This window comes from Nannobrachium achirus (genome assembly GCF_963921795.1).
Source record: "Nannobrachium achirus genome assembly, chromosome: 15".
In the NCBI taxonomy this organism is placed as follows: Eukaryota; Metazoa; Chordata; class Actinopteri; order Myctophiformes; family Myctophidae; genus Nannobrachium; species Nannobrachium achirus.
Window position 1 is genome coordinate 26,049,728 of NC_137822.1, and position 27,780 is coordinate 26,077,507.

A 27,780-nucleotide genomic window follows, 5' to 3' on the forward strand; every position below is an offset into this window, starting at 1 on the left:
CGTTCTAAAACTATTCGTGTGATCCGGTTTAGAAAATAGGTTCCTGTTGGCGACGCATTGTCTTTGTTCCCCACATAATGCGAATCAATTAGTTTAGTCTTGCTAGTCGTGCTACGAGTTAGAACAGGGGGGCCCAAAAGGTAGATCGTGATCTACCAGTAGATCACCAAGGGTGTGCAGGTAGACCACATGACATGCCTCTAAAAATATATCATTAAAATAAAAATCAAACCTCGGTTCGAAGTGGAGCGGTGAATTTGAGCAGCTGTACCCTATGTGAGTGAGTGAGTGAGTGTAAACTGTGCCTGTGAGTGAGTGGTGAGTGTGCCTGGCCTGCACAAAACAGCGCCCCTCCTTTAACTAGTGTGTTGTGTGTGGCCACTCAAGGTATTGCCCAGGCTACGGACACGGCCAGCCAGCCAGCCAGCCACCCAGCCAGCCACCCAGCCAGCCACCCAGCCACATACCCACGGATATACCTGTTCATTGGGAGCGCTTTCACCGCTCCAAAAAAATAAAAAATGTCAATATGACATCAAGAAGGGCCTGTCAGCTCCCTTCATGGCTTCTAAAGTAGGCAAACCTCCAAAGCAATACTTTGTTCAAGAGTCTGTAGCATTACAAAGAACCCCAAAACCTACCACTTCCATACAGAATGGGATGAAGACATTTCCCCCAATATTTCCCATTTATTTCCCCCTTACAGTAAGTGTGTTTGTCTAAAATGTAACGCCAGTGCTGCTATTCCAAAGCCTCCCTCAGGCCCTCAGAAAACATTTTGGATGGGTAGATCATGTTGAGCTAGTCATTTTAAAAGTAGATCTCACGTCAAAAAAGTGTGGGCACCCCTGAGTTAGAATAACATATCGTCGTTGTCGGGTGAAAACCTTGTAGGCCTATGTCCAAAACCGTTTGTTTTGCATTTATCATTTTAAAAATGATTTAAACTAGTGAAAACAGCCGATCTGCTGTTTTCACTACTTTTGTGTGATGCCCTTGTATGATGAAGCAGGGCTTTATTGCGAAAGAACATACACATTTGAAACTTGGAGATACGAGGTTTCCACCCGACAGCGACGATATGGACATACCAAACAATTATTATACCATAAGAAACAAAATGATTATACCAAACTAAACATGTTTTAAACTAGTGGAATCATTTGGAGGTGCACAGTGCTGGTGCTTCCAGTATTGGTTCCAGTCACGTGTGATGATGTAAAGTTATTTCTGCTCCAACCGAATTAGAAACCCGAAAATGGTATTGATCCCAGGCTAAACTAGAAGTAGCAGCATCTTCATCAAGCTGGGAGTCAATATTACTTTCCTACTCTAGAAAGTGGGAGAGGCCATGGCCACTGACCTAAAAATTAGGACCACCCGAGTGATTCAGCATCTACACCTAGACTTTACAGTTTAGGCATTTATCCAGACTAAAGGCTCTATCAGAGTCCAGGGTGAAGAGCTATCCACTTCACCGCGGTGTAGTTTTCTAGCTATCACCTAAAAATACATAACAAAGCCTAGGTGATAGCTAGGAAACTACAACGCGGTGAAGTGAATAGCTCTTCACCCTGGACTCTGTTAGAGCCTTTACAAGTGCGCGGGAACAATACTCAAAAATTACTAAATTGTCAGTCAACATGTTTTATGTCCCCCCCCAAATGGAAGTTGTTTTTAAGGATAGTTTAGCTGATGTTAGCTTAAATAACCATTAATACAGTATCATTTGTAGTATTCATATTTTGGTGATGAGTCTGCTATCTGATAGTCTGATATGTGCAGTTATCTTAAAAGAATGCACACCCTCCAACCAAGACTTGAATATTCTATGATGTGGACATGGTACGTATGATACGTCCTGTTGTGTCATTATGTAAGGCATGGTTATCAACCATAATGCATCCCTCAATCCTTCCTTCACTCACTTGCTGTCTCTTTGTCTCTCTCTCTCTCTCTCTCTCTCTCTCTCTCTCTCTCTCTCTCTCTCTCTCTCACATGGGCTTAAACTCACAAACACTCAGAGCCAGTGGCCGACGCAGCTTCTGATGGAAAGTAAAATAATTCCCCATCCCTCAGTAGTTTTTTCTCTCCCCATTCTGCCATCTGTCCTAATTTCCTGAGTTTCTATTTTTCTCCCACTCTCTCTCCCCCTCCCTCTCTTTCAAGCACTTTCCCACGCAATCCTTGTTTTCTGTGCCACGGCAACATCCTTTCCTACTGTCCTAGTAACATGGATCCATTACACAGAGGTCACAACACTATGCTTAGAGCTTGTGCAGTGGGATCATGAGATCAGTCTCCAGTGCCATATGTGAGTCTGCTTTTATCCGTGATACTTTGACTTCACACAGACATTTAACACGTTGCAAGCCGCGGCAGAACCCTCTGAACAGAGGTAGCGCCGAAGAAATAAGCCATTTATTTACAAACATGTTTTAAAAAAACAAAGCCCACATGATAACAACACGTACTGGAGTGCTCGACACAGCGTACATATTCATCCTGCAGAGGTCGGCGATCTTACTTTGGCGAGGCGGAGGGGAGATCAATTCCATTCGTTTACGTGCGGCGAAGCAGGGAAAGGAGCGATAGAGAAGCGGCGCCCGAACGTGATTGAAACCGCGATCCACGAACAGAGACAAAGACCAGCCATCTTGTTTGAGCTTCTTGCTGAGTTTCAACACTGGGGAGAGGATGAGGCTCCTCCTGGCCAGCCATCCATCCAGAATGTGAGTCAACGGCGTGGCCTGCTGGATATTAGGAGTATCACACCCAGCACCAGAAAATGACTGTCAGAGCATATTAACCCTTTCAGATCGCTCCAAAAAGACACAGAGAAGAATTTCCGATGTTTTTTTTTTTTTTATTATAATTTATATCAAAAGTCCGGGAATAGACGGCGTGGCTGATGGGACCCAGTAGGAAGTCCGAGGGAGTACGGCCAGGCTTAGAAGGTGTTAAGAGTGACCCGGTGAGTTGGATGATGCTTGCATCTAAATGCATCTGAGCGGTATGAAATACACAGACTCCCTGTTTAGCTTGTGGGGCAGCATAATGTCATAATGAATCTTGTTTTTAAGGTCTTCTGTAAAAGAAAAGAAAAGGCAAACACATAAGCAAACTTGCGAATGAATCCATTGTGTCTGTTGGGTATGTGCAGCGTATAAATCCTCAAGCTGGAGACCTAAAAGGGTATCTTTGGTGTTATTAGATGGTGTAACAATAGTGAAACAGTATCTCCCTTTTAATCTCCAATGTAATAGATAACACAAGATAAGCTGTTCACCTATCATAATGTCAAGTAGTTAAGAACACTTGATGCGACTGACCTTGAGTACATCCTCCTCGGTAGACCTGCAGTTGGTGTAGTTGGTGACCTCGGTAACTGACCCATCAGCTTCCACGGCCAAGGTCTTCACAGGGACAGACACCGTTTTTCCAGTCAACACTGCTGTGTTGAGGATATCACTGTACTGTTTAGGAGGAGAAGACAGGGAGATATTTAGCCAGTGAGGTAGACACACTATGGCAGATATCAGAAGAACCGGCACAATGCAAGCACTGATGTCTATAATAATGATGTTGCAACCTGGCATGTTACAGTAAGCAAATTAAAGTTCCGATATATCCACCAAATAATGATGTGAGGACTGGGTCATCTCTGCCAATGGCTTCTCTTTCTCGTTCATGATTGAATAGTCCAATTTCTGCATGGTGTCTAATTGAAAGTAGTATTGGATCATCTGGCTAAAGTAAGACTATTTTCAAACAAATTTACGGACGGTTGAGTTAATTGGCTTTAATAAAATGAACTGCTTTGATCAAATCGTTGCTCTTGTTGTCAACTGTAATAGAGAATATTTTTCTTTTAGTTTAGTATCTCCTGCAAGGTGCCCGATTCTCTATGCCTCACAGTCATCAATGCAGAGCTGAGCTCAAGGGTGAGACAATGTAAACAGGTCCCTCATGTGAGGTGCTTACACACAGCGGGTGTTACCGGCTGCCTCCATTGTTCCGCCAGCTTTGCCAGTACTGTAGCGGTAAGGAGAGGAAAGCCAGCAGCTGCCGCATACAGATGGATGAACTGGGATGTGAATATTTTAATGAAACACATTTTGTAGACTGATAAATACATTGTATATAATGTATGTCTTATTCTTTGTACTTTCTTTTTCCTTTACACCAACTCAACCCATGGCCAAATTAGACCCCTTTGCAGGCCACATCTGGCCAGCGGGCCTTCAGTTTGATACCCCTACTCAGGTAGAACTCTGCAAGGGATTGTTTTCTTAGTCCCTCTCCCTCCAACGCTCCCATTGGATTTCTGTCTTTTTTCACTTTTGCCCAAAATGGCTTAATTTCAGACTGCCCACTCCTGCCCGCAGTAACATTTAAGAACCATTTAGTCCTGCATAATCCTGCAATATTACGGTCTAGTCTTGCATAATCCCACAATATTGAGAGAGAGAGAGAGAGAGAGAGAGGGGGCATTACAGCACAATACACAATATTGGACAGCGACAGTCTGGGTAGGGCTGGACTGACTAGGTTATCAATGGATAGATACCTTAACAATATTTTGAAATGACGTTCTCCTCTCCATTTAGCCATAAGATGAATGTGTTAATATCAGAATGCCATGCTTTGCTTTTACTTTGTGAGTTCCTGCTTTGATTTTCTTTTCAACTTCGCTTGTCAACTGCATGCTGTGCTCCTCCGTGCTGCAAGTGCAACTGTGCTCCACTTACACTGTTGCATGCTTCAGGTGTGCTGCATCCGGTCATTGATTGTATTCTTTTCTTTATTTTTTTAATTTAGTTTTACTGTCCATTCCCCCCAGAGTTATTTAATAACCTCCCGCTACCACAAGATTTGCATTGGGTGCTGCAAATGAAGTATAGGGACCCCTACCTCAATAATAACAAGTTATATTCATTATTGCGACCGTCAGGGAGCAGTTTACTATGAAAACCTCCGCCGTCCGTCCGTCCGTCACACGTCACACGTCACACCTTTGCCCTGCTCATATCTCCGCATCAGTATGACATCACACCATATGTGTACACAAACCTTTGTGTACGTTGCTGTGGCAACAGTCTGTTGTTGCTGGTCTGTTAGTGTACGTTAGCAACCACCTTAGCAACCATGGTTTTACCCTAGCAACCAACTGTTTACCCTAGCAACCAACTGTTTACCATAGCAACCATGTTTTTTTACCCTAGCAACCAACTGTTTACCATAGCAACCAGATACGCAGAGCAGGGATCTCCATATATGGGCATAAACAGGTGACATCACACTTATGTCAGATACTCAGAGCAGGGATTTCTCCATAATATATGGGCATAAAAGGGATTCTGTTAGGGATCTCCATATATGGGCATAAAAGGGATTCTGTTAGGGATCTCCATATATGGGCATAAAAGGGATTCTGTTAGGGATCTCCATATATGGGCATAAAAGGGATTCTGTTAGGGATCTCCATATATGGGCATAAAAGGGATTCTGTTAGCTGTTAGTGATCTCCATATATGGGCATAAAAGGGATGCTGTTAGGGATCTCCATATATGGGCATAAAAGGGATTCTGTTAGGGATCTCCATATATGGGCATGAAAGGGATTCTGTTAGGGATCTCCATATATGGGCATAAAAGGGATTGTATCCCAGATGATGCCCTGTTAGGAGATCCACACTAACAGAATCCATATATGGTCCTACCGACAGCTGCTATAAGCCAACCCTGGCGATAAGGTCTGAGTCGAAGAAATGCTTCTTTCCTGGCAAGAATTGCCCCTTTATACTGTAGGGCTCGTTTGTGTATTGTATGACATCACGCCACTGTGTGTGTGTGAGGACTGTGTGATGTCATCATATCTCCATATATGGAGACATAAGTTGCTCATGCCCAAATATGGGCTGGTGAAGTCAGACTTAGTGTGATGCGTAGGTTATCTCCATATATGGAGATTCAACTTCAATGAGTAACCATGGCAAACTGTCAACTGCCCGTATGTCTTGATAATTGGTAAAACAAACTTTTGGCCTATTTGTGGAGATAAGCGACCAACGGTCGCTTATCTCCCGATTAGGGAGTCTTACTGGTAGAGTTCCCTACTTAAATAACAAGGTATAGTCGTTATAGATAGTTATAGAGTTAAACACATACAACATACACACTTGACAAATGCCCCGAAACACACATGACATATGACCTGCAAAAGTGCATCACATCATATTTCACATCACATCATACCTTCCTAGATGACACACAACCACTGGCTAGTGACCAGGTCAGGAGTGTATACACACACGCGCATGGACCGCGATCATCTTAATGAATTCCTGCCAGTATTGGATGTAATCTTGTTTTGTGTTGAACCACCCACATAAACCTGTGATATTTTCTAGTGAAGCTTACCGGAATCCACACGACCCGTGTGACCTGAGTGTTACAGGTCAACATGTGCATCACTAGCCTGTGGCTAGGCAAAGTAAGTCCAAGCTAGACATAGAATTTCAGTTTAACTTTAGAGCCGTGCAAGACAGTTAGAGCTATGTAAGACACTGAATTTCAGTTACGTTTTAGAGCCATGCAAGACAGGGAATTTCAGTTTAACTTTAGAGCCATGTTAAGGCAGGTTATGGGGGACTATGAACACAGGCGTTCTCGCTTGGATCAGCGGGGATCATGCCGCGGTCTCATCAGAGCCTCATGTGTAGACGCGTAGCGTGAACAAAAAGCTGACCACAATCCAGCTCTTGCCCGCGGGGCGTGTGCATGAAACGAGCGTCCCAAATAATCGTCCGCCTGTCATTTAAAATGAATTACTAAGGCGCGTCACTCGCGCCCAGTCTGAAACGGCCTTTAGACTCTAAGTTAGAAATGTGAAGTCTGAGGTAGTGGAGGAAAAGCTTTCCCACCAGGGTTAGGGTTAGAGACCAAGTGCATGAGTGAGCCATATTTAAATGGACTGCCTTGTTGTGAGAATGGGTTTTGATTGCCATGTAGAAACGCTATAGAAAAGCTGATTCAATCAGCAGACTGACAGCTGATTACAGCTGGGCCGTATGTCTTCTGTGTCCTGCATGAACTGTACGCAGTATAATGTGTGTTAATGCATTAAAGATGTGTGTGTGTGTGCGTGTGCGTGTGTGTGCGTGTGCGTGTGCGTGTGCGTGTGTGTGTGTGTGTGTGTGTGTGTGTGTGGTCTGTGCATGCATTTCTGTGTATGTGCCTGAATGTCTGGGCAGAATCTCAAGTTTTCTTTTTTTATGTTATTCTCTGCTGTTGTTTGCAGACATAGTAGCATCTAGGGATGGGACGATATCAAAATGTCATATCACGATTATTGTGACAAAAGAAATCACGATTTACGATATTATCGTGATAATCACAATCCATTATCCTTGGGTGGAACATTAGATAGAGAGTGGAAAAAAAGACAAGTGCGTGATATATATAAGTACTTTTACCAATTATAGATGGTTTAAGTGGTACCGGATATGCAGCTCGGCAAATAAAAGGGGAATTGATCACGGTACATGGCGGAGGACGATATCACGATAACTTAAATCTCCACGATGCGATTATCGTGAGTGTTTTTTATCGCGATAAACGATAATATCGCTTATCGCCCCATCCCTAGTAGCATCAGGCAGCGCTTGGCAGATGCTCCCTGGCTGCCTTGACATTCTAAACTCTATTGGCTTGACAGATGCTGACCGCAATTCCAAAAGGACATGCTCTAGATCATGCTTCAACTGTGACCCAATCATAAGCCATCGAATCAGGGTAGAGCAGTATTGGAGGGCAAACCTCAGGCCTGTCGGATCCTAGCACTAATGATACAGAGAAATCTGGCTGCTTATGTTTTGACATTTTCACACAGGCTTTGCAAGGGCTTCGGCAGTGATCAAGTGCAGTTCACCACTTCCAATGCATTATTCAGAGGTTTTCTTTTTTTATCTTCTCCTTTTTTTTTTTAAGGTCTGCTTTTTCAAAAAATATGCCCTTGTAGTCCCCAGGGACGGGATTCAATATTATGTCAATGTAAAGATGCAACAAAAAGAAATGTTTCGCTTTTGCGCCTGGAAAAAGCGCAACAATGAATTAATGAATTAATTCTTTTTTGAAATGTAAGGAATAATTAATCTTCAAAGGAGAAACAAATATTGTGAGTATCTCTTACAATACATTAAATCCGAAATATCTTCAAAAGACGTCTCTGCCTTCTCCTACTTCACAAATGTTTTTTCACTTGTTTTGAGTTTTGAGATATTACAATAAATTAGTCAAATGTTTTTGAGTGTTTTTTTTATATCATGTGTTAGTTTATTATAAGCCCCATAACAATTGGTCTGTGACCCAAAGGTGGGTCCCGACCCACTGATCGGAAAACAGTGCTGTACATAGTCATGAAAATGTTCCAGCTGCCCGGCTGGTACAAGCAGAATGTAGTGTGTGTGTGTTCTCACCATGACCAGGGGCGCCAGCCCGACATAATCTCTCTGCGTGGTGTAGATCTTCATCATGCCAACGTCTTTGACATTCCCTGGCAACTCCAGGCGCCAGGTGATCATCTGGCTCTCAGTCTGCTCCGAAACATCCTTGGGGGAGAAGTCCATTTGTAGCACCTCCAGCAGACCCCTGTCCAGTGATGATACATGCTCAATACATGGTGGTTCTCAACCTTTTCAGGCCTCGCGTTGCGAGGCGTTGTGAGCATTTAGATTGGCTATTTTCGCAATTTCTGCCTCTAATATTTCACAATTTGGCCAATGTTTAATGTGTCATTTTAAAGGTATTAAAAAGGTAAGGTATTTTTACTGTTGAGTGACAAAACAATGTTGCGCATTAAGTTAATCATCTGGGGACCGCCCAAAATAATTTGGGCACCCACAGGTTTAGGACCACTGCAATATACCACTAGGGCTGTCACCATCATGACATTTTACATAATAACTGCGATGAACGATTAAATTGTCGTTGACAATTATACATATTTCTGTTGGCTATAGGCTTTGACGTTGCACTTGGCAGATATGACACATAACCCAAATATAGAAGGTCAAGACTGCCATATTTGACAACTAGCCGATCTACAAGCGATGCGACGCGTTGTGTGTTTTTAGTCTAAACCCCCAGTCTCCTTGCCTGGAGATACCAGAGACATACTGTTTGTCTGCAGTAACAGCTCTAAAGTATTCCAGGGACCAATTACTGATATTTTCACAAATTGGTACCATCCAAGGAGATCATGATATTTTGGTATTTGTGTCTTCCTGCATGTCTATACTTTATATTTTGGCATAACGCATAACTCTGCCTATCTTGCAGCTTAATGACTGAATGAATAGGGTTAGGGTCAGCACTCTGCAAACAAACCTACCTCCATACAAAACCCAGATTCAAGGTTCAAGGTTACAGGTACATATTAGCAACATGTTGTTTTTGTTTGGCTTCCATCAGACAATGCAGCAGGATTGGTCATAATAATAAAACTAAAACAAAATAGAACATCAGCGTGGTGTCTGTTTAAAGCTCCCACGTGAATTTGCCCCCTAGCATCAGAACACATTAGACAATAACAATAGACAGTAATGTAATGTAATGTGTGGCTGTCTGTGGCAATAATTACGAGTTATGGATTTGAAGGCAATCATTTTAATAGGGCTTTATGGAGACATTTTAAAAATAGAGCTACACTACTGTACAGTGCCCAGTGGGATCAGGTTACGGTAGTTGTCATATGTCATGTATAAAATAGCACATGGATCTAAATAATATGCATGGAAAATTCATCATAGCCCTCAAAGCCCAGTGGGAAATGCAAGTAATGCCATGTCAAACGTTAATGTACGTAACAAACACCAATGCAATGTTATGATAGTGGCAGGGGAATTATAATCTTCATTATGCTTTTATGAAGGCAGGAAAGGGAAATTTAAATGAAAGGATAATTATTGTCAAATATATTTTCCCTGTTAAACTGATGTCACTTTAATTGGCCGGGTGGAATGTATTAGGAAAACAAAAAGGTTTATGAGGGCTAAACGCTACTCAAGAGTTGAGTCTATGTAATAGAATAAAACAGCCTATAAGGAATCAACTAGTAGCCTATGACACAGGAGGTAATATTTTCACCTAATAAAGCAATAAACGTAATATTGAATTAGAGTCAATTATTGGCTGCAGGTATAGTAACCAGGAGAGTAGTTTGAATCAAATCAATCAAACCTACCCTAGAAAGGGAATGTGACCTGTCACCTGTCAATTGAACACAATGGATGGGGGCAGGATGGTCACTCGTTCCAAAATCCAAATACAGTCTAGTTGGCGTCCTATTCTTTGAGACACACATACGAGCTGCCATTTTTCATTCAGGTGAAAACAACAAGAGCTTTCACCATGGGATTGCATTACGGAACGTATTTAATGGGTTTGTTCGTCATAGCACAACATATGGTGAAGTTAATTATAGAGCAGGAAATTGCAACAACCACCGGCCGTGCAAAATGAAAACGGGGAAACGTATTTGATCAAATTTGAATTTGAATTCTAACTGGGATAGTCTGGAGCAGATAGATGAATCTCAGAGCACAGCCTATCTTAATAATGTTTGCATTTCCCCACATACTGTAGATACAACAGAGAAGATCACCGCTCATTTTAAACCCATATTTTATCCAGATGTGGTTCTAGTATTTGACGTTTTTGAGGGGGCCAGTCAATGGACCAGAGTCTATAATGACCAAAGTAATAAAATCTAGTGAGTAACCATTTCTGGGCATGTTACAAGATGAGAAAGTCTTGCCTACTTGCCTACACTGGTAAATTGGCTTATTAAATGTATTTTCCTAATGCAGAGTTTAATCTGGCTGAATACTGTACAATTTACTTTTAATTTAGGCATTTACTATAGAAGATACTCTTCTTATACTTCATATTAAGTAGTTAGAATCCCTGTTCAGATTCCTTATGGTTCATGCCTCACAACCTCCCGACTCAAAAGGGAAAGTATGAGTACTGTATACAGTATGTACGGTATGTGTACAGGTATATGTATGTGCTTCTACACGTGTGTGTGTGTGTGTGTGTGTGTGTGTGTGTGTGTGTGTGTGTGTGTGTGTGTGTGTGTGTGTGTGTGTGTGTGTGTGTGTGTGTGTGTGTGTGTGTGTGTGTGTGTGTGTGTGTGTGTGTGTGTGTGTGTGTGTGTGTGTGTGTGTGTGTGTGTGTGTGTGTGTGTGTGTGGGGAGGTGAGATATAGAGATACAGAGATAGAGTGAAGGCACGGGGGTAATTCCCATATATTTCCTCGAAAAACATCTATCAGGGGAGGCTTTGGGGGTTGAAGTCCATAAACCTCTGGAAGCATCATCACTTGATAGCTCAGCATGGAGCGTGTGTGTGTGTGTGTGTGTGTGTGTGTGTGTGTGTGTGTGTGTGTGTGTGTGTGTGTGTGAGAGAGAGACAGGACTTGGAATATCCGTATTTCCTAATCTCCCCTGCTGAACGTGCAAGCACTTAAGCCAGGATAACGTGGCCATGATTATAGATGATTACGGATAAGTGGGTCGGACGGGCGGTGGGTGATGCATGCCTGTGTGCGCGCGTGCGTGTGTGTGAGTCAGGTTGATTGGTAGCGATGGCTTCAAATGTGTGCCAATTCAATAGCTGAAGTGGTCTACCATAGCAGGTAGATTGTGATGTCAAATTAATAACATATTTTAAACTACTTGAGTATTGATTTTCTGGTTATCAACTTCTTAACTTGTGATTAAGCTTTTTCAATGAATGGATGTCTAGTCCAGTCTAATTCTCTCCTTGCTTTTACACAACATAATTACAGGAAAATGTTCCATTAGGTTTGTAAGTGGACTTGTGTCAAGAAATATACTGCATAAGTTGGATAGGAAGACGATACTGTATTATAGAAGATAGAAAAAGTACACGGCTACACATGTTATGGACATGCTTGTTCCCGACCCTGCTGTTAGAGAATATCCTGCTCTCATAATCTCATAAAATAAGCTCCAGTACGGGCTATTTAAAACCTTCGGTTATTAGAAGGGAATGATTAAAACGGGTTATCGATCTATCAGTATTGCTGAGACTGAATCACATATTACACTTGATTGAACAAAGAAATACTTCATTCGTCATCAGTGACATCTGCTGGAAATAATGAATGACCTTGCAGTATGTTTTACTGAATTGAAACTCATTTGGGACCATTGAAGACTTCTATATGCAATCCACATGACTGCAATCAGTAGTGGCGATGGAGACCTTTAACCCATTCAGAACGGGTACACAGTATTGTGTATTATTATTTTATGCTTTAACTATTGAAAAATAGCAGATATACAAGCTCACAGCGCGGCACCGAGTGCCGCGCTGCAAGCTTGTAGATCTGCTATTTTTGATCCGATTCTATAAGTGTCTTTTGAATCCTTCTAAGGTTTTTTGGAAGAACCTACGTTTCTATGTCAGCAATCTGGCCAGCCATCGTCAAAGAAAAGGTCCTTTTCACTTAACTGGAGCTCAGTTAGTCTGTTCTTGAGAGACTACTATGTCAGTGGTTCTCAAACTTTTTCATTTGAAGGATCCCCAAACTGATATTTATTTGGCCACGGACCCGCATCTCAAGATATCGTAGTTCCAGGGACCACCCAGAAGCAAAATTTGAGTTACAGACGTTCACTTTAAAAACACATATATTCAAAGATTTGCACACATTCTCACTACTTTTTCAAAAATAGCAGATCTACAAGCTCGCAGCGCGGCACTCGGTGCCGCGCTGTGAGCTTGTATATCTGCTATTTTTCAACAGTTAAGGCATTCAATAATCGTAGGCCTAAATGGGTCCATGATAATAGCACACGAGGACACAGCACAGACACGTTGTGCACACAGTGGACTGACCTCTTTCCCGTGACAGCCACTTTCCTTTGGCAAAGCACGGACACGGTGTTGGGAGCAGGTGTTCCGGGCTGTATGCCAATGTCCCACAGTGTGGAGTCACTGGGCCGGGCTGCACGGAATACCAGACCCTTCTTCACCATGGCCCTGCAGAACACACACACACGCACGCACGCACGCACACGCACGCGCACACACACACACACACACACACACACACACACACACACACACACACACACACACACACACACAATTAGCAAACACTTTTATTTTGCAACATACCGGTACTGTACACTTGAATAGTCTGTCTGTGAATTCGTAATAGATCATCCACCAGCTGTTAGTTATTAATGACTTGTTAAATGATATCATCAGCACTGGAAAACCAACAACAACAAGCGGGAAGATTCATGTGCAGATTTCAACAGATTTCATGTAAATTTCATGAGATATTGCGTGTCCAATGTTGACATTTTGACGTTGATATCTTTGAGGGAAGATCATGATGTTTAATGGTTACGGCTCATCCTACAGGTAGCATGAATGTGTTCAGTAAGTTTTATGGCCTTCTGTTGATTACATTTAAGAAGTATTACTTCAGGCTTTGAGGTGCAGGGATTTTCACCCATCGAAGCAGCCTACAGTACGTAACTTTGACCCAGTGGGTGTGAGTAAAGAGGAGGACCGAACAAATGTCTGACCCATCCTCTCACTAGCGTTTCTATAACAGGGAGATCTGAATCAAGGGCTGGTGTGTGTGTGTGTGTGTGTGTGTGTGTGTGTGTGTGTGTGTGTGTGTGTGTGTGTGTGTGTGTGTGTGTGTGTGTGTGTGTGTGTGTGTGTGTGTGTGTGTGTGTGTGTGTGTGTGTGTGTGTGTGTGTGTGTGTGTGTGTGTGTGTGTGTGTGTGTGTGTGTGTGTCCTAGAGAGAGTAGGAGATCTGCATCTAAAATTTGCAGGAACATTTTATGAATGATAAATGCTTTGGACATTTTTACATCTTAACCAGGCCAGAGTGTCCTGTGGAGCCACCAAACGTGTGTGCTCCTCCCTGGGTAAGTTCCAGCTGGGAGGGCCCTTCTCTTTTAGACTTTTTATAATGAAACTTACAGCAGTGGTTCTTAAATGAAATCGTGACAAGGACCCCCAGTTTGATTGGTGGCGGACCCCCAATATTGTAAATGTTTTGTGCCAGGGATCCCAAGAAAAAAAAAATAATCTAGGTTACTGTATACAATCTTTTCAAAAGTTTTCAAAAATAGCAAGCAAAAAAGACTTGCAGTGCGGCACAAAGCGACACGATGTGAGTTTTTTCTTTTTTTTTTTTAATAAAGTGTTTAAAATGATTGTGACGCTATGTTCTACTTTTTGTTGGGGACCCCCTGGAAGCCCCCCAAGGACCCCTGGGGGTCCCTAGACCCTACTTAGAAAACCATAGAACCACAGAAACCACACTGGGTAACAGTAGCCATTTCTTGAGAAGATTATTAAATAGTGATATATAACCAGAATATATAGACGGGTTTCTGGTCCACGTTACACGTTAAAACTAGATGCGTGCGCAGGGTCCGTACCAAAATTAGCCAATGAAACCAGCGCTCCCCAAAACAACAGGTTTGGGGATTGGACGGAATTGATTACATGATACAGTCAGCTGTGCATTTAGTCTCAATGTTTGTAAACAAGAAACCCGTCTATAAGAACTAAACTGATTCCCTTCATTCAGTATTTCATTCATACAGTAGGCCTACTGTAGGTGTTAAGCAAGCAACTCTCTTGGTAGTTAATTCATACAGTAGGTAGGTATTTAATTCACATACTGTAGCATTATAGGTATTTCATTAATAAAATAGGTAGTTATCTCATTCATACAGTACAGTATCAAATGCATACAGTATAGGAATTTAATTATTCATACTGTACAGTAGATATAAGATATTTAATTCATACAGTAGGTTACGCTTGGCATTTGAGTTGAGTTGAGCATTACATTCTATAATATCACAGTAACATACAAGGGACAAGACAAATGGCATCAATATCATGTGGATGTAGCATTTATGTTTGTGCGTGTGTGTGCGTTTATATGCATGTATGTGGGTTGTGGGTACACCTACAGTATGTAGATTTATTCCCCAGGGGGCGTCACAAGGGGGGGAAAGTGGGACTGAGTTACTAGGGCCCAACGTGGAGGGGCCTTAATTATGTTATACTTTAGCTATTCAAAAATAGCAGATATACAAGCTCACAGCGCAGCACTGAGTGCCGCGCTGCGAGCTTGTAGATCTGCTATTTTTGAAAAGTCATGAAAATGTGTGCAAATCTTTGAATATATGTATTTAAGCGAACATTTGTAACTAAAATGTTGCTTCTGGGGGGGTCCCTGGAACAACATATGTAATTTTGGGGGCACTCAAAAAACGTTTTCACAATTTTGTATATCTGCTATTTTTCTATAGTTAAATGATGCGCAATAATGCGTTCCCAGTCTAATGAAATATATTCATGGGGGGGTCCGCAGTGAATCCTTGTACCCCGGGCCCAGAAATTGGTGCGACACCCCTGTTATTACCTGCACCCAAGAGACTGGGTATATGTACTGTAATCAGTAATCACTGACCTCTCTTTGACTGTATGTCTGTCACAGACATATGCACGCACGCACACACACACACACTTGAAATGTGTATTTATGTCCACATAAACAGAAGTACAAACGACATAAACACTGCCAGTGCAGTCAGACAATAGGATATAACAGCCAGTTACAAAGTGCATAGACGGCAAAACATTGTTACATACAATATAGTTGGCAAGCTTGTCAGACACATAAATCATGGATAAAGGGAACAACACATACTCCAAATTGAGCGGCTTCCTATAATGACTGATGCTGAGCAGTAGGCCTTCCTTGCTAACTGCTTTGGAGAGGCCGGGCCATTTGTAAGCCCCTCACAACCAACTTGTGCACATGCCCAAGGCTAAGATAAAAACTAAAAGTTAACATCTGTAGCCTAGCTAGTTTATGTGAGAAATGCTATATTAATTTCCTTGATTATTCACTGATGTAGTGATGTCACAGGAAACATCTTCCTAACATTTGAGTAAAAACGGCCACTTCTCTCACCTCCAGCCTTTTCAAACTAGAAAGAAGCAATTCTGGGAAATTGCAATTGCGTATTACCATTTGAATTTTCCCCATTCAATTCAATGGGAAAATTAATTCACTAATAAATTAATGGCATAATATATGGAGATCTCTGTGTCGGTCCTTGTCTCATTCATGCCCAGATATGGAGATCCCTGATGTCATCAATATTAAGCCCATATCCTGGAATGCCCATATATGGACATACTGGTTGAATATGGACTTTCTCATTTGGCTTCCATGTCAGTCTCATGTGATATGACATCAGACATAGACCACATGCCAAGCATTGTATTGAGATGACCATACACTATCTTCCTGGTCACACACAATACATGAGTTTCCATTGTGTTTTACAATGACCACTGACATACAGTATTTCAAGTCATTCACACATAGATTCACGCGCAAGTGCGCGTGCACGCACGCACGCACGCACGCACACGCACACGCACACACACACATACACACACACACACACACACACACACACACACACACACACACACACACACACACACACACACACACACACACAGCTGAGAGTTTTAGGGCACAAAAAAAAACAGTTCAATGTGGCACACCAACACAGTGTTTCTGGGTCAGTGTACACATTGTCACGCACACAGACCAACATGCATACACTTAACAACACTGACATCATCCAACGCCAGCCAGACTGATCAATAATATACAGGATCAAAGATAGGGTCAGTGGCCGGGCAGAAAGACAGACAGACATAGGCCTACACATAGGCTCACACCAGTCCAGCAGGCCACTTATTATCACACTAAGACCACCAAATGTCTTTTCTGGCTCAAGGCACAAACACAAAAGTATTTATAGGAATGAATGTAATGTATGAAAATTTTGAGTACAAATTTCAGACATACAGAGAACATTTCAATTCAACCACAAATACTGTACATAACCACATGCACACCACACGCACGCACACACGCACGCGCGCACACACAGAAATCCTGCAGCTTCAACAGTAAACGGCAGTCAGCACGGATCGACCATGTCCCAAAGGGTTAACCCTGGAGTCATTTTCAATCAGGCCCACAGATTATCGGGCCTAACCGAGATTGGTCTCAATCTTGGGCCCAAGAGTGAAGTGGAGCAGGGATTTCTCCCAGGAAGAATCAATCGCTTAGCCAGGCTCCTTGGAGCCAGCTAGCTATACTTGGGAGTTATAACCACTGGCCGTTCACTTCACCAAATCTCATTCTGGCTTTGTGGGACTGAAGCAGCAGAAGTAAAGTCATTGAGGAATTTAAGGAGCCCGCTCTACTACCGCAACGTGAGGTGGGACTACGGCTGCTATGACGCAATCGCCGTTGCGGTCCAACTCGTTAAGCAAAGAGCCGTCGGCGGCGGGGTCCCACCTCTTTCACTGCACGCTTTGGTTCCCATGGCGATGAGTCTATAAAGCAGACGTTTTAGGCGCAACGTGGAAAGGGACCTTCTGGTGTAGTACAGACGGCTGCTACGGCGGCAGGTTGATCTATCGAGCGCTGATCATTTCTGGTTGCTGTTGTCATCTGCCGTCGCTGTACAATGCTTAAATAGCCTATTGACAGGTATGGGTGGCTCCAGCAGTGGGAAGTCTGTTAGTCTGTCTACCTAAATCTACTGTTCATATCAATCCCCTAAAAACATACTGTAGGTGTCAGCCTGTCGGTGTGTGTGTGTGTGTGTGTGTGTGTGTGTGTGTGTGTGTGTGTGTGTGTGTGTGTGTGTGTGTGTGTGTGTGTGTGTGTGTGTGTGTGTGTGTGTGTGTGTGTGTGTGTGTGTGTGTGTGTGTGTGTGTGTGTGTGTGTGTGTGTGTGTGTGTGTGTGTGTGTGCGTGCGTGCGTGCGTGCGTGCGTGCGTGCGTGCGTGCGTGCGTGCGTGCGTGCGTGCGTGCGTGTTTGTGCGTGTGAGCATGCTTGAGTGCGTGCATGCGTACTACGTATCTGTGTGTGAATGACTTGCCTTGCCTGGTACTACAGTAAAATACTGTATGTTTATGTTTATGTTTATTAAAGGATCCCCATTAGAGACACATGGATGAGTCTCTAGTCTTCCTGGGGTCCTGAGCATAGCAAATACAATAGAGGGTATGCGCATGCACAAAGTGAATGGCAAATCGAGTGGCAAAGTGAGTGGCAAAGTGAGTTTAATGTCGTTTAACGTTGTTTAATGCAATCAGATAGGACTTTTCTGTTAGGATGTATGGGCTGTCAAGGCCAGAAAGTAGTTTTTTGCCACTCAGTAGGCGTTCCCACATAACTTCCGGGTATGATGATGATGTCACGTGCATACCCTCTATACAGATAGATGTACAACTACAAATACAAATTAAAGTAAAAAAATAAGATAGATTTCAAATCAATACAAAAAGACAAATTAACATTGTAAAATCAAATCCAACAGTCCAGTCAAATTAAACAAATACACAAATAACAGTTACATAGTTATGTTACTTGGCAAGATATCTCTTGATATGTTTTGTTAAGTAATTTTGTTATGGATTGTAGATGTTTTTGGGCAGAGCATTCTAGCGTTCTATTGACCTAGTGAGTTTGAGGGAAAGTAAATGCTGATATTTTTGTTCTTATGTTGTACCCATGCTCAGAAGTCATTTGTAACTGGTGAGCCAAGCTATATGGCTTATTGGTGCTAATAATGTTATGCAGTAGCATTAAAAGACTCACAGATAATTTCTGTTCAACTTTGTAAGTGAAGACAGTGTGCCTCTATTCCTTTACTAACTGAGGATTCTTGCCCAACATGTGTCTAGATCCAAGCACAATGTCGTATTCAATATCAACTTGTTGCACCCTATCCATTCATAAATGTCTTTGTTCAGGCACTGCTTAACCCATTCAGGCCGGGAACACATTTTAGTGTATGGGAGGGGCTTACAGTACATGTACAGTATGTACCAACATATTTGTTTTTGTAGGCTAATTTCTGATTTAGGGGGGTGGGACACTTTGATGATGGAGAGGGTCACTATATTTCCACACTCACTCCAGAGGGCCACATAGCATACTGTCCTCTTATCTTAAAAAAATTAAATAATAATACTAAGCATTTAGTTATACTTATGTTAACTTTATGAACTTTTGTCGGTAGTTAGTGAGAAGTGTCAGTTTTCACTCAAATGTTAGGAAGATGTTTGCTGTGACTATACATCAGTAAATAACGAAGGACATTAATATAGCATTACTCACACAAACCATGAAGCTCAGTGAAGACTGGAAATGTAATAGTATAAAAGGAAGGTGACTCAGTGAATCGAGAGCAGCATGTACCGTAGCAACTTTGTGTGTTTTGGCATGGTACTGTAGAGCCGCTTCGTAATAAGTTAATTCTCACCCAGTTCACCCACTTGTTACACTGCAGTTATTTGTAGTCTTGCACCATTAAATACCTGCATTATTTAATAAGTTGAATATCCAGAGAACCTTGTTCCTAAGCTAATGGCATGTCAAGATATGAATACTGGCGAATCATTTGGCAATTATTTCCTTGTCTGTGGAACAGCGCACTCCATAATTTGGCCAGTAACAGAGAAGTTGAAGTACAAACAGCCAGTAGACTGGATATAGCATGTGCAGATTACAGTTTACTGTATGTAAGCTGAATAGCCACTGGAACTTGTAGAGAGACTACACAAGTCACATCACCATTCAAGCATTTAACAGCGTGGCCTTGGAATCATGCCCCATACTGTAGCTATTCAAGTGGCCTTAAGTAACCATTTAAATGCATGGAAACTTATCCTTCAAGAAGACACTGAATGTATGTATACATCCCAATGATTATTTTTTTTCCTTCCCTCTTTTACAGCCACAAGTGCTCGAAAATTCCTGTTAGTTTCTTATAAGTTTCCATAATTTAGAAAATATACTTTAAATAGCCTCACGAAGTCCAAGTGAATGTCATTTCTTTTTTGCAATGTCTTCTATTCGATTCATTTTTATTTATGTCCTACTTCTGTGTGGATTTAAATGTATGTTGGTTACAACATAGGTTCGGGAGTAGAGACCTCACACTGAATATCACAGCCACTCCCCTGCTCATTCATCTCATGAGTCCACGCACCAACTATCACAGCCACTCCCCCGCTCTCAATCATCTTATCAAAGTTACCTGACTCCTCTTATCGGCCAGCCAATCCCGCCGTAATCACCACAGTATTAATACACCCGTGAGCTATCACTCGTTCCTACTAGTAACGTGGTCTCGAACAAACCCTCCATCCACCCCAACAAAAAAATAAACACATGTGTGGCAAACTGTGGTGGGGTTAAGCCAGGAGATCCCACATTTTGAGAAATGTGGTGTCTTCCTGGTACCCAACTTACAAAAATACATTATGAATGAATGACTCAAGACCTATTTAAAAAAATCTACAAGCTCACAACATGCTGCGGTGCAACGCATTGTGAGCTTGTAGATGTGGCTGTTTTTCTTACTTTAAAAAATGCACTTATTTCTGAAAGAGTTTTGGAAATACGGTTGGCCTGTTTATATAAATAATACTGTACATGCATATAGTTTAAAAAACGGGTATTTACTCAGGACCCATAAAAACAGGTATGTGACCCAAAATGGATCACAACCCTACGTTTGAGCAACACTTAGTTAAATTGGTTCACTGAAATATCAATTTGCCCTCTATATAGATTTCAGCCACTGCCCACGGGGCAGACACATACTATAGTATTGACCTAGGGAACATTGTCAATAATCATCAAACCCTATCAACAAGAGTGCTTTTCTGCAGGCACATTTTACAGCTCAACGTTGTGCTTTTAAACGTGTCCAAATGCAGCAATCAGTTCAGATGGCCATTGAAGATGGCTTGCATTCTTGTAGGAGAGGATCAGAGCAACACTTGATTAGATGGACCACGATTCTTATATGAGACGATTTTAAGATGATCTTATTCTCTCCAGAGAAATTACTTCTGGGAACATGGGGATGAACAAGTGGCGTCAGGACTTTGCTACTCTATAGGAAATTATTAGGAATATGAAACTTGACACAAATATAGTTTATATCAGTCTCCTAATAGAAACAATGCACAACGTGAACACTAGAACAGTAATATCCTGTTTAAAACCACTGCACAATAGAAACCCTTGTGTCTGTTCTAGTGTAAACTGGAATGATCGTCAGCCACAAACGTTAATATCAAGTGATGGACAATTTGACAAATGCCAAACTATTTCTTTACATACTTTTTTATACATACTTTGGCTTGTGATAGGCCCCTGATCATTGTAGTCCCAGAGTTGAAGCCCCTGTAATGCTTTAAAGCGACCTTAAGATGCAGGTATTGATGTGACAATGGGGGAAGGGATACTGCGGCTCCTTTATGAATTTCCTATACAGTATAATAGTGCAGTATAATCTGTCACTTGTCTACTTTCACTGTGCTGTGAAATGCTATATTTCTACTTCACAAATTACATTTTAGGTGTAGTTAAAAACAGGTATCCCAAAATGTATGTACGGTATGACTATATGAAGTATTCTTGTTCAGATATTTCTAAATGTCCCTCTGAAAGGGACGCCTCGATCTGATACTTAACTAAATAATAACTCGCTCAATGTCTTTATGGATTTTTATTGATATAAAACAAACTATTGAAAACCTGGCTGTTACAAACAAGGCTTAGTTCGTAGGTAATAATAAAAAGAAGAATAGTAAAAAACAAACTATTTAAACCTTGAGGTTGCAACCAAAGTCTAGTTTGTGTAATAATAAAAAAAAGGGTTACAGTCACAGTAAAAACGAGAGGTTATTTTACCTGAAATAGAAGCAGAAACACAAAATACAGGGGTTTTAGAAACTACAACACGCTAAACACTTGAAATGAATTTGTTAACTAATAGTTCTATTGGTCATACTTACAATAGCCATATCAGATCGTTGCAAATAAAATCCGAACGCACAGTACGCTCGTACTGTGCGGCACACGGCTTAAACTGACCTCGCTCTAGATGGGGGATGATATCTTATTCGTAACAAAGACAGGAAGCCCCGTCTGAACCGGAAGTATTATGAGTTGTAAATGACTGAGGAGTTCACGGTAATCTTTTAACTAAGGGAATCACTTAACTGAACGTTATGGTTAACAGGACTATGTATATATGTTTTATAGATCTTGACTACACAAGTTATGAGTGACATTGCTCTTTCTAAGTGTGGTAATTAATGATATATAAATCTTTTAGCGATCTATTCTCTATGATATTTAATATGTCAGATGAACCCCTAGGTGGCGCCAGGAGACTCAAATACAGTTCATGCAGATTTAACCATGCAGGGAGTAAATAGTTTTGACAATTCTAGTATTTGAAGATTCTGATTGTTTAACCAATTTCATTCTGACCAAAATCAAGTTGGTCAAGGTTTTTGAGCTCTCCTATAAATTGTATCATTAATTACTTTGCTATGCTGGGGCACTAGTATCCTGCTTAGAGTAAGAAACAAAGATAGACAAATATCAACACGTGTCACATCTATAAAAAATCACACCCGTGTGAACTGAGCGGTGGAGTCTGTGCGCGCGCGCGTGTGTGTGTGTGTGTGTGTGTGTGTGTGTGTGTGTGTGTGTGTGTGTGTGTGTGTGTGTGTGCACGTGCGTGCGTGCGTGCGTGCGTGCGTGCGTGAGTGTGAGTGTGAGTGTGCCTTGCCTGTTCTGGCCTGGCCTGAACAACAGCGCCCCTCCCTTAACATGTGTGGTCAGAAAAGGTACTACACCACAGGCTTGAGGCTACATACAGACCCACCCACATACATACATACAAACAAACATACATACCTACACACACGGCCACGCTATGGAGACGGTGTGACCACCGCTCAAAAAACACAGCCCTGTTCAGCATTGATTGACTAGCACAGGCCAGAAACACGTTGGATTGACCTGCAGCTAAAACAGTGGTCTAGCTAGCATAATGCATTCTCAGATGTTCATGTGGGCGCTAATGAAATCTGCCATCAGTGCTGTGATTCCCTTGCATGTTGGCGCCAGCTGTACCATCTGTGCTGCTGTGTGTCAAACACGTGAACCCATAAATTGTACCGCTGATAAACGTTAACTTGAATTGCAATTATGTTACCTGTCCGTTAATATATTACCTGAGTGTGAAGCTCTCCAGGGTCGATGCACTGGACAGGAAAACATAGAAAGTTGCCACGTCTGTGGACTTCAGGGGCCTGGAAGAGGTCTGGACCACCACAGCACCCCCCAGCCTCAGCCGGAGAAAGGTGGGGTTCCCCGGTGGACTTCGAAGTAGGTTGACACTCCCGATCCTCCGCATGGGTGTCCCTGAGCCCACAGGATTAGCTCCTCTACCCACTCCCACACGCTGCAGGCTGTCCTGGGGTGTACACTGGCCTGTCTGGTCCCTTCTGCTCTGAAAATAAACCTCAACGGGGTTACCCTGTTGCCTTCTTCCTCCTTCAGCCCCTCCTGCTTCCTTGCTGGAGCTGCCAGGAGGGCTACCTGAGCTAAACCAAACTGATTCTGGCTTCAGCTGGGCAACACAGAATCCCCCCGGAGCCACCAAGCATGCCCCACGGACCTCCCGCGTTTCCCAGAAGGCATACGCCGTCACACAGTAAGCTCCATTCTCTGCCTTGTCTTCGCCCTCTTTCACCGAGTTATCCTCGTCATATGACATTCTTCCCCGAGCCTTGGCTATGTCTGATTCTGTAGGCATGTGGAAGAGGATTTTGATGATGGGGGCTGACGAGCGGACCTGGCGGGCCAGGATGACGGGCAGGATCCTGCGATCACTTAGAAGAAGGTCCGGCGAGATTGGAGCATCTACAGTCAGGGGGCCATAGGAGGCGTTGACAGCTGGTGACCCACTTCCCGGCCCGGAGATGAAAAAAGTCTGCTTGTGAACCCTATTCAAGCTTCCGTTCCCTGGCTGCTCCAGGCCGCCCTGCCACAGATACACGTGGTCCATGTTAAGGACCTGGAATCCCACTGAGGGGTAGACAGGGGAGGATGAGGAGGTGGTCCCAACGCCTTCAGACGCCTCCTGGCCATCAGCACCTAGAGGGGTATAAATCACAGAGAGAGGTTAGCACTATGGGCGGCACACTGCCAATTCCTGCAAGCAGCTATACTTTATGATTCAGTTCAAAGTTTGCCTCAGGCTAAAACTCCTTGAACCCTGTTCTGGAATTAGTAACAGATATATTATATACTGTGTGTATATATATATATATATATATATATATATATATATATATATATATATATACAGTATATATAGTGCGTGCGTGCGTGCGTGCGTGCGTGTGCGCATGTCTGTGTTGCTTGCTTTTACAGTACTTGAGCTGTACAGTATTTTCATTATTCTATGTTAGAATAACCAAGAGAATACACTTCAGAATGGTAATGAATTGTGTGTATTAATTTAATTATAAGCATCTATAAAGCCTTCGTTAAATGGCTATACTTTGTCCTTAAAAAGTACAGCCATTTAAGAGAATAGAGGTTCAGCCGACCAGTCCACCCACACATTAGGCAATTTTAATATAGGATGTAAAAAGCTTTACTTCTCTCTCCAAGGAGAGAGGAAACCATGCATTTCGAGCCATGATCAAGTTACTAAGCTGGAGAGACGATCGCTCTTGTGACCTGACAGTATGTAGACCACTGACATTAACACAATCCTCCTCTGTTGTACAGTACATATTACAAAGAGAGGCTTAGCAGCTTAACAGTAGTACATAGTTGGAGTGTAAGTGTAAACTAAGGACAGAGGACTATTTCATCTACATTTAGTTCTACCAGACAGTAATACAACTGTGTTCTTATATTCTAAGGATTCTATAAGGAATTTCAAATTGTCATACCACTGCTGTTATCGAATTGATATAACTATTGAATGGAGTTCACGTGATGATAGAAATCAATATGTTGCCTCTGTGCTTTACGGATATCACATATTTTCCAAAACCACAGACAGGAATATGTAAATACAATAGTGTACCTACAGTATAGGCCACAAACCTTCAATGGAAAATGTGTTTATTTATTTATTTATTACAGTCAACTAAGACCAAGCTTACTTCTCAGTAGAGGTGTGTAAAGGATGTGTAATATTTTGTATTGTCTTGCAACTCAGAATATAAGTTTATGTACAAATACCTTGTCTTGTATCTGACATTCCAAATCAATATGTCACTGTCTTCAAATATGATCAGTGGAAAAGTTTAAAATGACGTCAAAGGTTTCATACAGGAAATACAGGTTGTGTAAAAGATTTTCTAGGAAAGATATCCTAGGGGCTTTGCATGTTCTTTGTTAAATAATTACGTATTTGTAGAAATCTGAATAAAAGGTTGTAATTTATTCTTTAGACTTGTATTCTTTAGACTCTCAAATGACTCCATCATTCCTCCATCGGAAGATGTGTTTATGCTGATGGCTTTACTGTATAATTTAAATCATCACAAAAATAGATTTGCATATTATGTTGTTTCACGTATACACTATAAGGTTTATACAGTGCATGTATTGTATGTGAAACAACATAAAATGCAAAGCTGTGTGTGGAAAAAAGCATCTGTGGCGAAGACGCTCATCCAAACACGTCACTGTATAATCAGCTACAATTTACTTCCTATAAAGACATTTATCGGTAAGCCTGATTTAGACTTTGTTACGCCTATAATGGTGTCCCGTACAAAAGATACCAGATAAACAGTACAAGCCCACAATGGATTCCATCACTATATGTGGTAAGCTAGTATGATTGATTCTCAAAGTTTGGTCTGGTGACCCCCAATGGTCCATGCAAGGCACCAACTTGCTCATCGGGAGCAACTATAATAATACAGGAAAAAAAATGCTTTAAGTAACATCTGAGGGGTCAAACTAGGTGTTTTTCAGGATTCTGAATCCAATGCAAGCAATCGTTTTGCACGAAAAACATTCCTTGTGATAAAAACGGTCCCCATAATACTATGGTTTAGTGATGAGTCATCACTTTTCACAGTTTTGTCAGGGCCGTTTTTCAGAAAGGAACGTTTTTTTTTGTGCTTGCATTCTTCTTGCATTGGATTCAGAATCCCGAAATACCCCTATAGTTTGACCCCTCACATGCTACTTAAAGCATATTTATTTTTTGTAAGACAATTCTGCGATGTCCCTATAGCCTAGTCAAAAATGTTCCATATGTCATGTTCTAGGTGTGCCAAATTTCATGCTTCTTTCATAAACGATTTTTGCTTGAAATGCTCAGACTAATCCCTATCTTCTGCTCTTTGACACTGACGCTGTCCATGGTTCTGAATGGTGCATATCAGAGAGTAAAAGGGTGAGGGTGCCATTCACTTCATTAGCCAGGGATCCAAAACATTATTGTTAGACAGGTGGTGCGATAGTTTTGTACTTTTTCTGTTTTGTATGTGTCTATGGAGTCAACATTACTCTAATAGATACATCCCCTAATAGATCCCCAGATGTGGTTATAAAATGCATGTCCTCCCGGTGTGTTTTTGGTTTCTTTCTGAAAGCTCAAAGTCTCTAAGTCAAAAGGCCAAATCGAAATACACCGCTTTAGTGACACAATAGAATCATCCCCTCCCTTTTTTTTGCATGTTTTAGGGGGTAAAAATGTGGTGGTATGTACTGTATTTATGTTCCCCATCTACACTGAGATAAACCGGGCTCCATAACTAGGCAATTTCAAAAGATAATGCTGCTGACATGCATATTCATACACGATACTATAGTACCAAGCACAGAGGATACCAGTTATATTAAGAACACAGCTGCACACTCAGGCCCCAGCACAGAGGGACAAATGAGCCATTCAAAGGCACAAAAATACACGCACTTGCACAGGCAATGTCATTTCTCACACGCACGCACGCACACACGCACTCACACACAGCACGCGCATGCGCACACACACACACACACACACACACACACACACACACACACACACACACACGCTTCTGTTCACTAATTCACTTCTGAATATCTTTATGGTTATGATGACTGAGTAAGCTGAGTAAGCATAATCACCAATGATGCCATTTTGTGATAACAATAAATAAATAAATCAAATCAAAGTATGAACAAAGACTAGGCCTACATGTTCAACTTGTCTGAATAGTTTAACATGTAGCCTAGTTTGCGGTAGCAAATCCTAATTGATCTCAGTCAACTTTTGCACTTTTCTAATTTGTAGGCTAATTTGTGTTTGGTAGAAATTAATTGTAAAGCTGTCAATATGACAAATATGCTTTATATGCTGTAAATGGCACCCTTTAAAATGGTAATAAACTAATCTTTCCGACTAACATAGGCTATTGCCAAGAAACATTGTTGACATAATGTGCACAAATTTCCGAACTTTTTAACTAACTGCATGGATACCACCTTTGGAAAGCCCAGCAACTTCGTCTTTAAGCCTCACCTCTGTTAATGGCAGCGATAACAACCACTGCGACAACTGGGAATATTCGGCGGAGAGGACTGATGATGGGCATCATCTTGGTGAATAGGGAGCTTCAGTTCATGCACGTAGTTGTCCTTAAGCGCCACCAATTGAGCCCCTGCTCTCAATTGTGAGAAAAATAATGGAAACAAACCATTAGGCTACATGGTCTCGTGTCCTGTAAAAAGTAAAGGCTGTATCCTACAAGTTCTGTAAAACAAA

The 27,780-nt window shown here is 41.9% G+C and overlaps 1 protein-coding gene across 1 annotated transcript in view; it reads right to left on the minus strand.

The window, feature by feature from the left end:
* The window catches only part of LOC308299729 (transmembrane protein 132D), a gene marked incomplete at both ends in the record, with an annotated part of 39,155 nt that extends 11,542 nt beyond the window's left edge, over positions 1-27,613 (minus strand). Inside the window, 5 exons of the mRNA XM_080743519.1 lie at positions 3,333-3,476; positions 8,481-8,652; positions 12,931-13,074; positions 23,228-24,152; positions 27,538-27,613. Of these exons, the coding sequence (XP_080599645.1) occupies positions 3,333-3,476; positions 8,481-8,652; positions 12,931-13,074; positions 23,228-24,152; positions 27,538-27,613 (1,461 nt within the window). The remainder of the gene's footprint in view (positions 1-3,332; positions 3,477-8,480; positions 8,653-12,930; positions 13,075-23,227; positions 24,153-27,537) is intronic.
* Between the last annotated feature and the right edge of the window lie 167 nt (positions 27,614-27,780).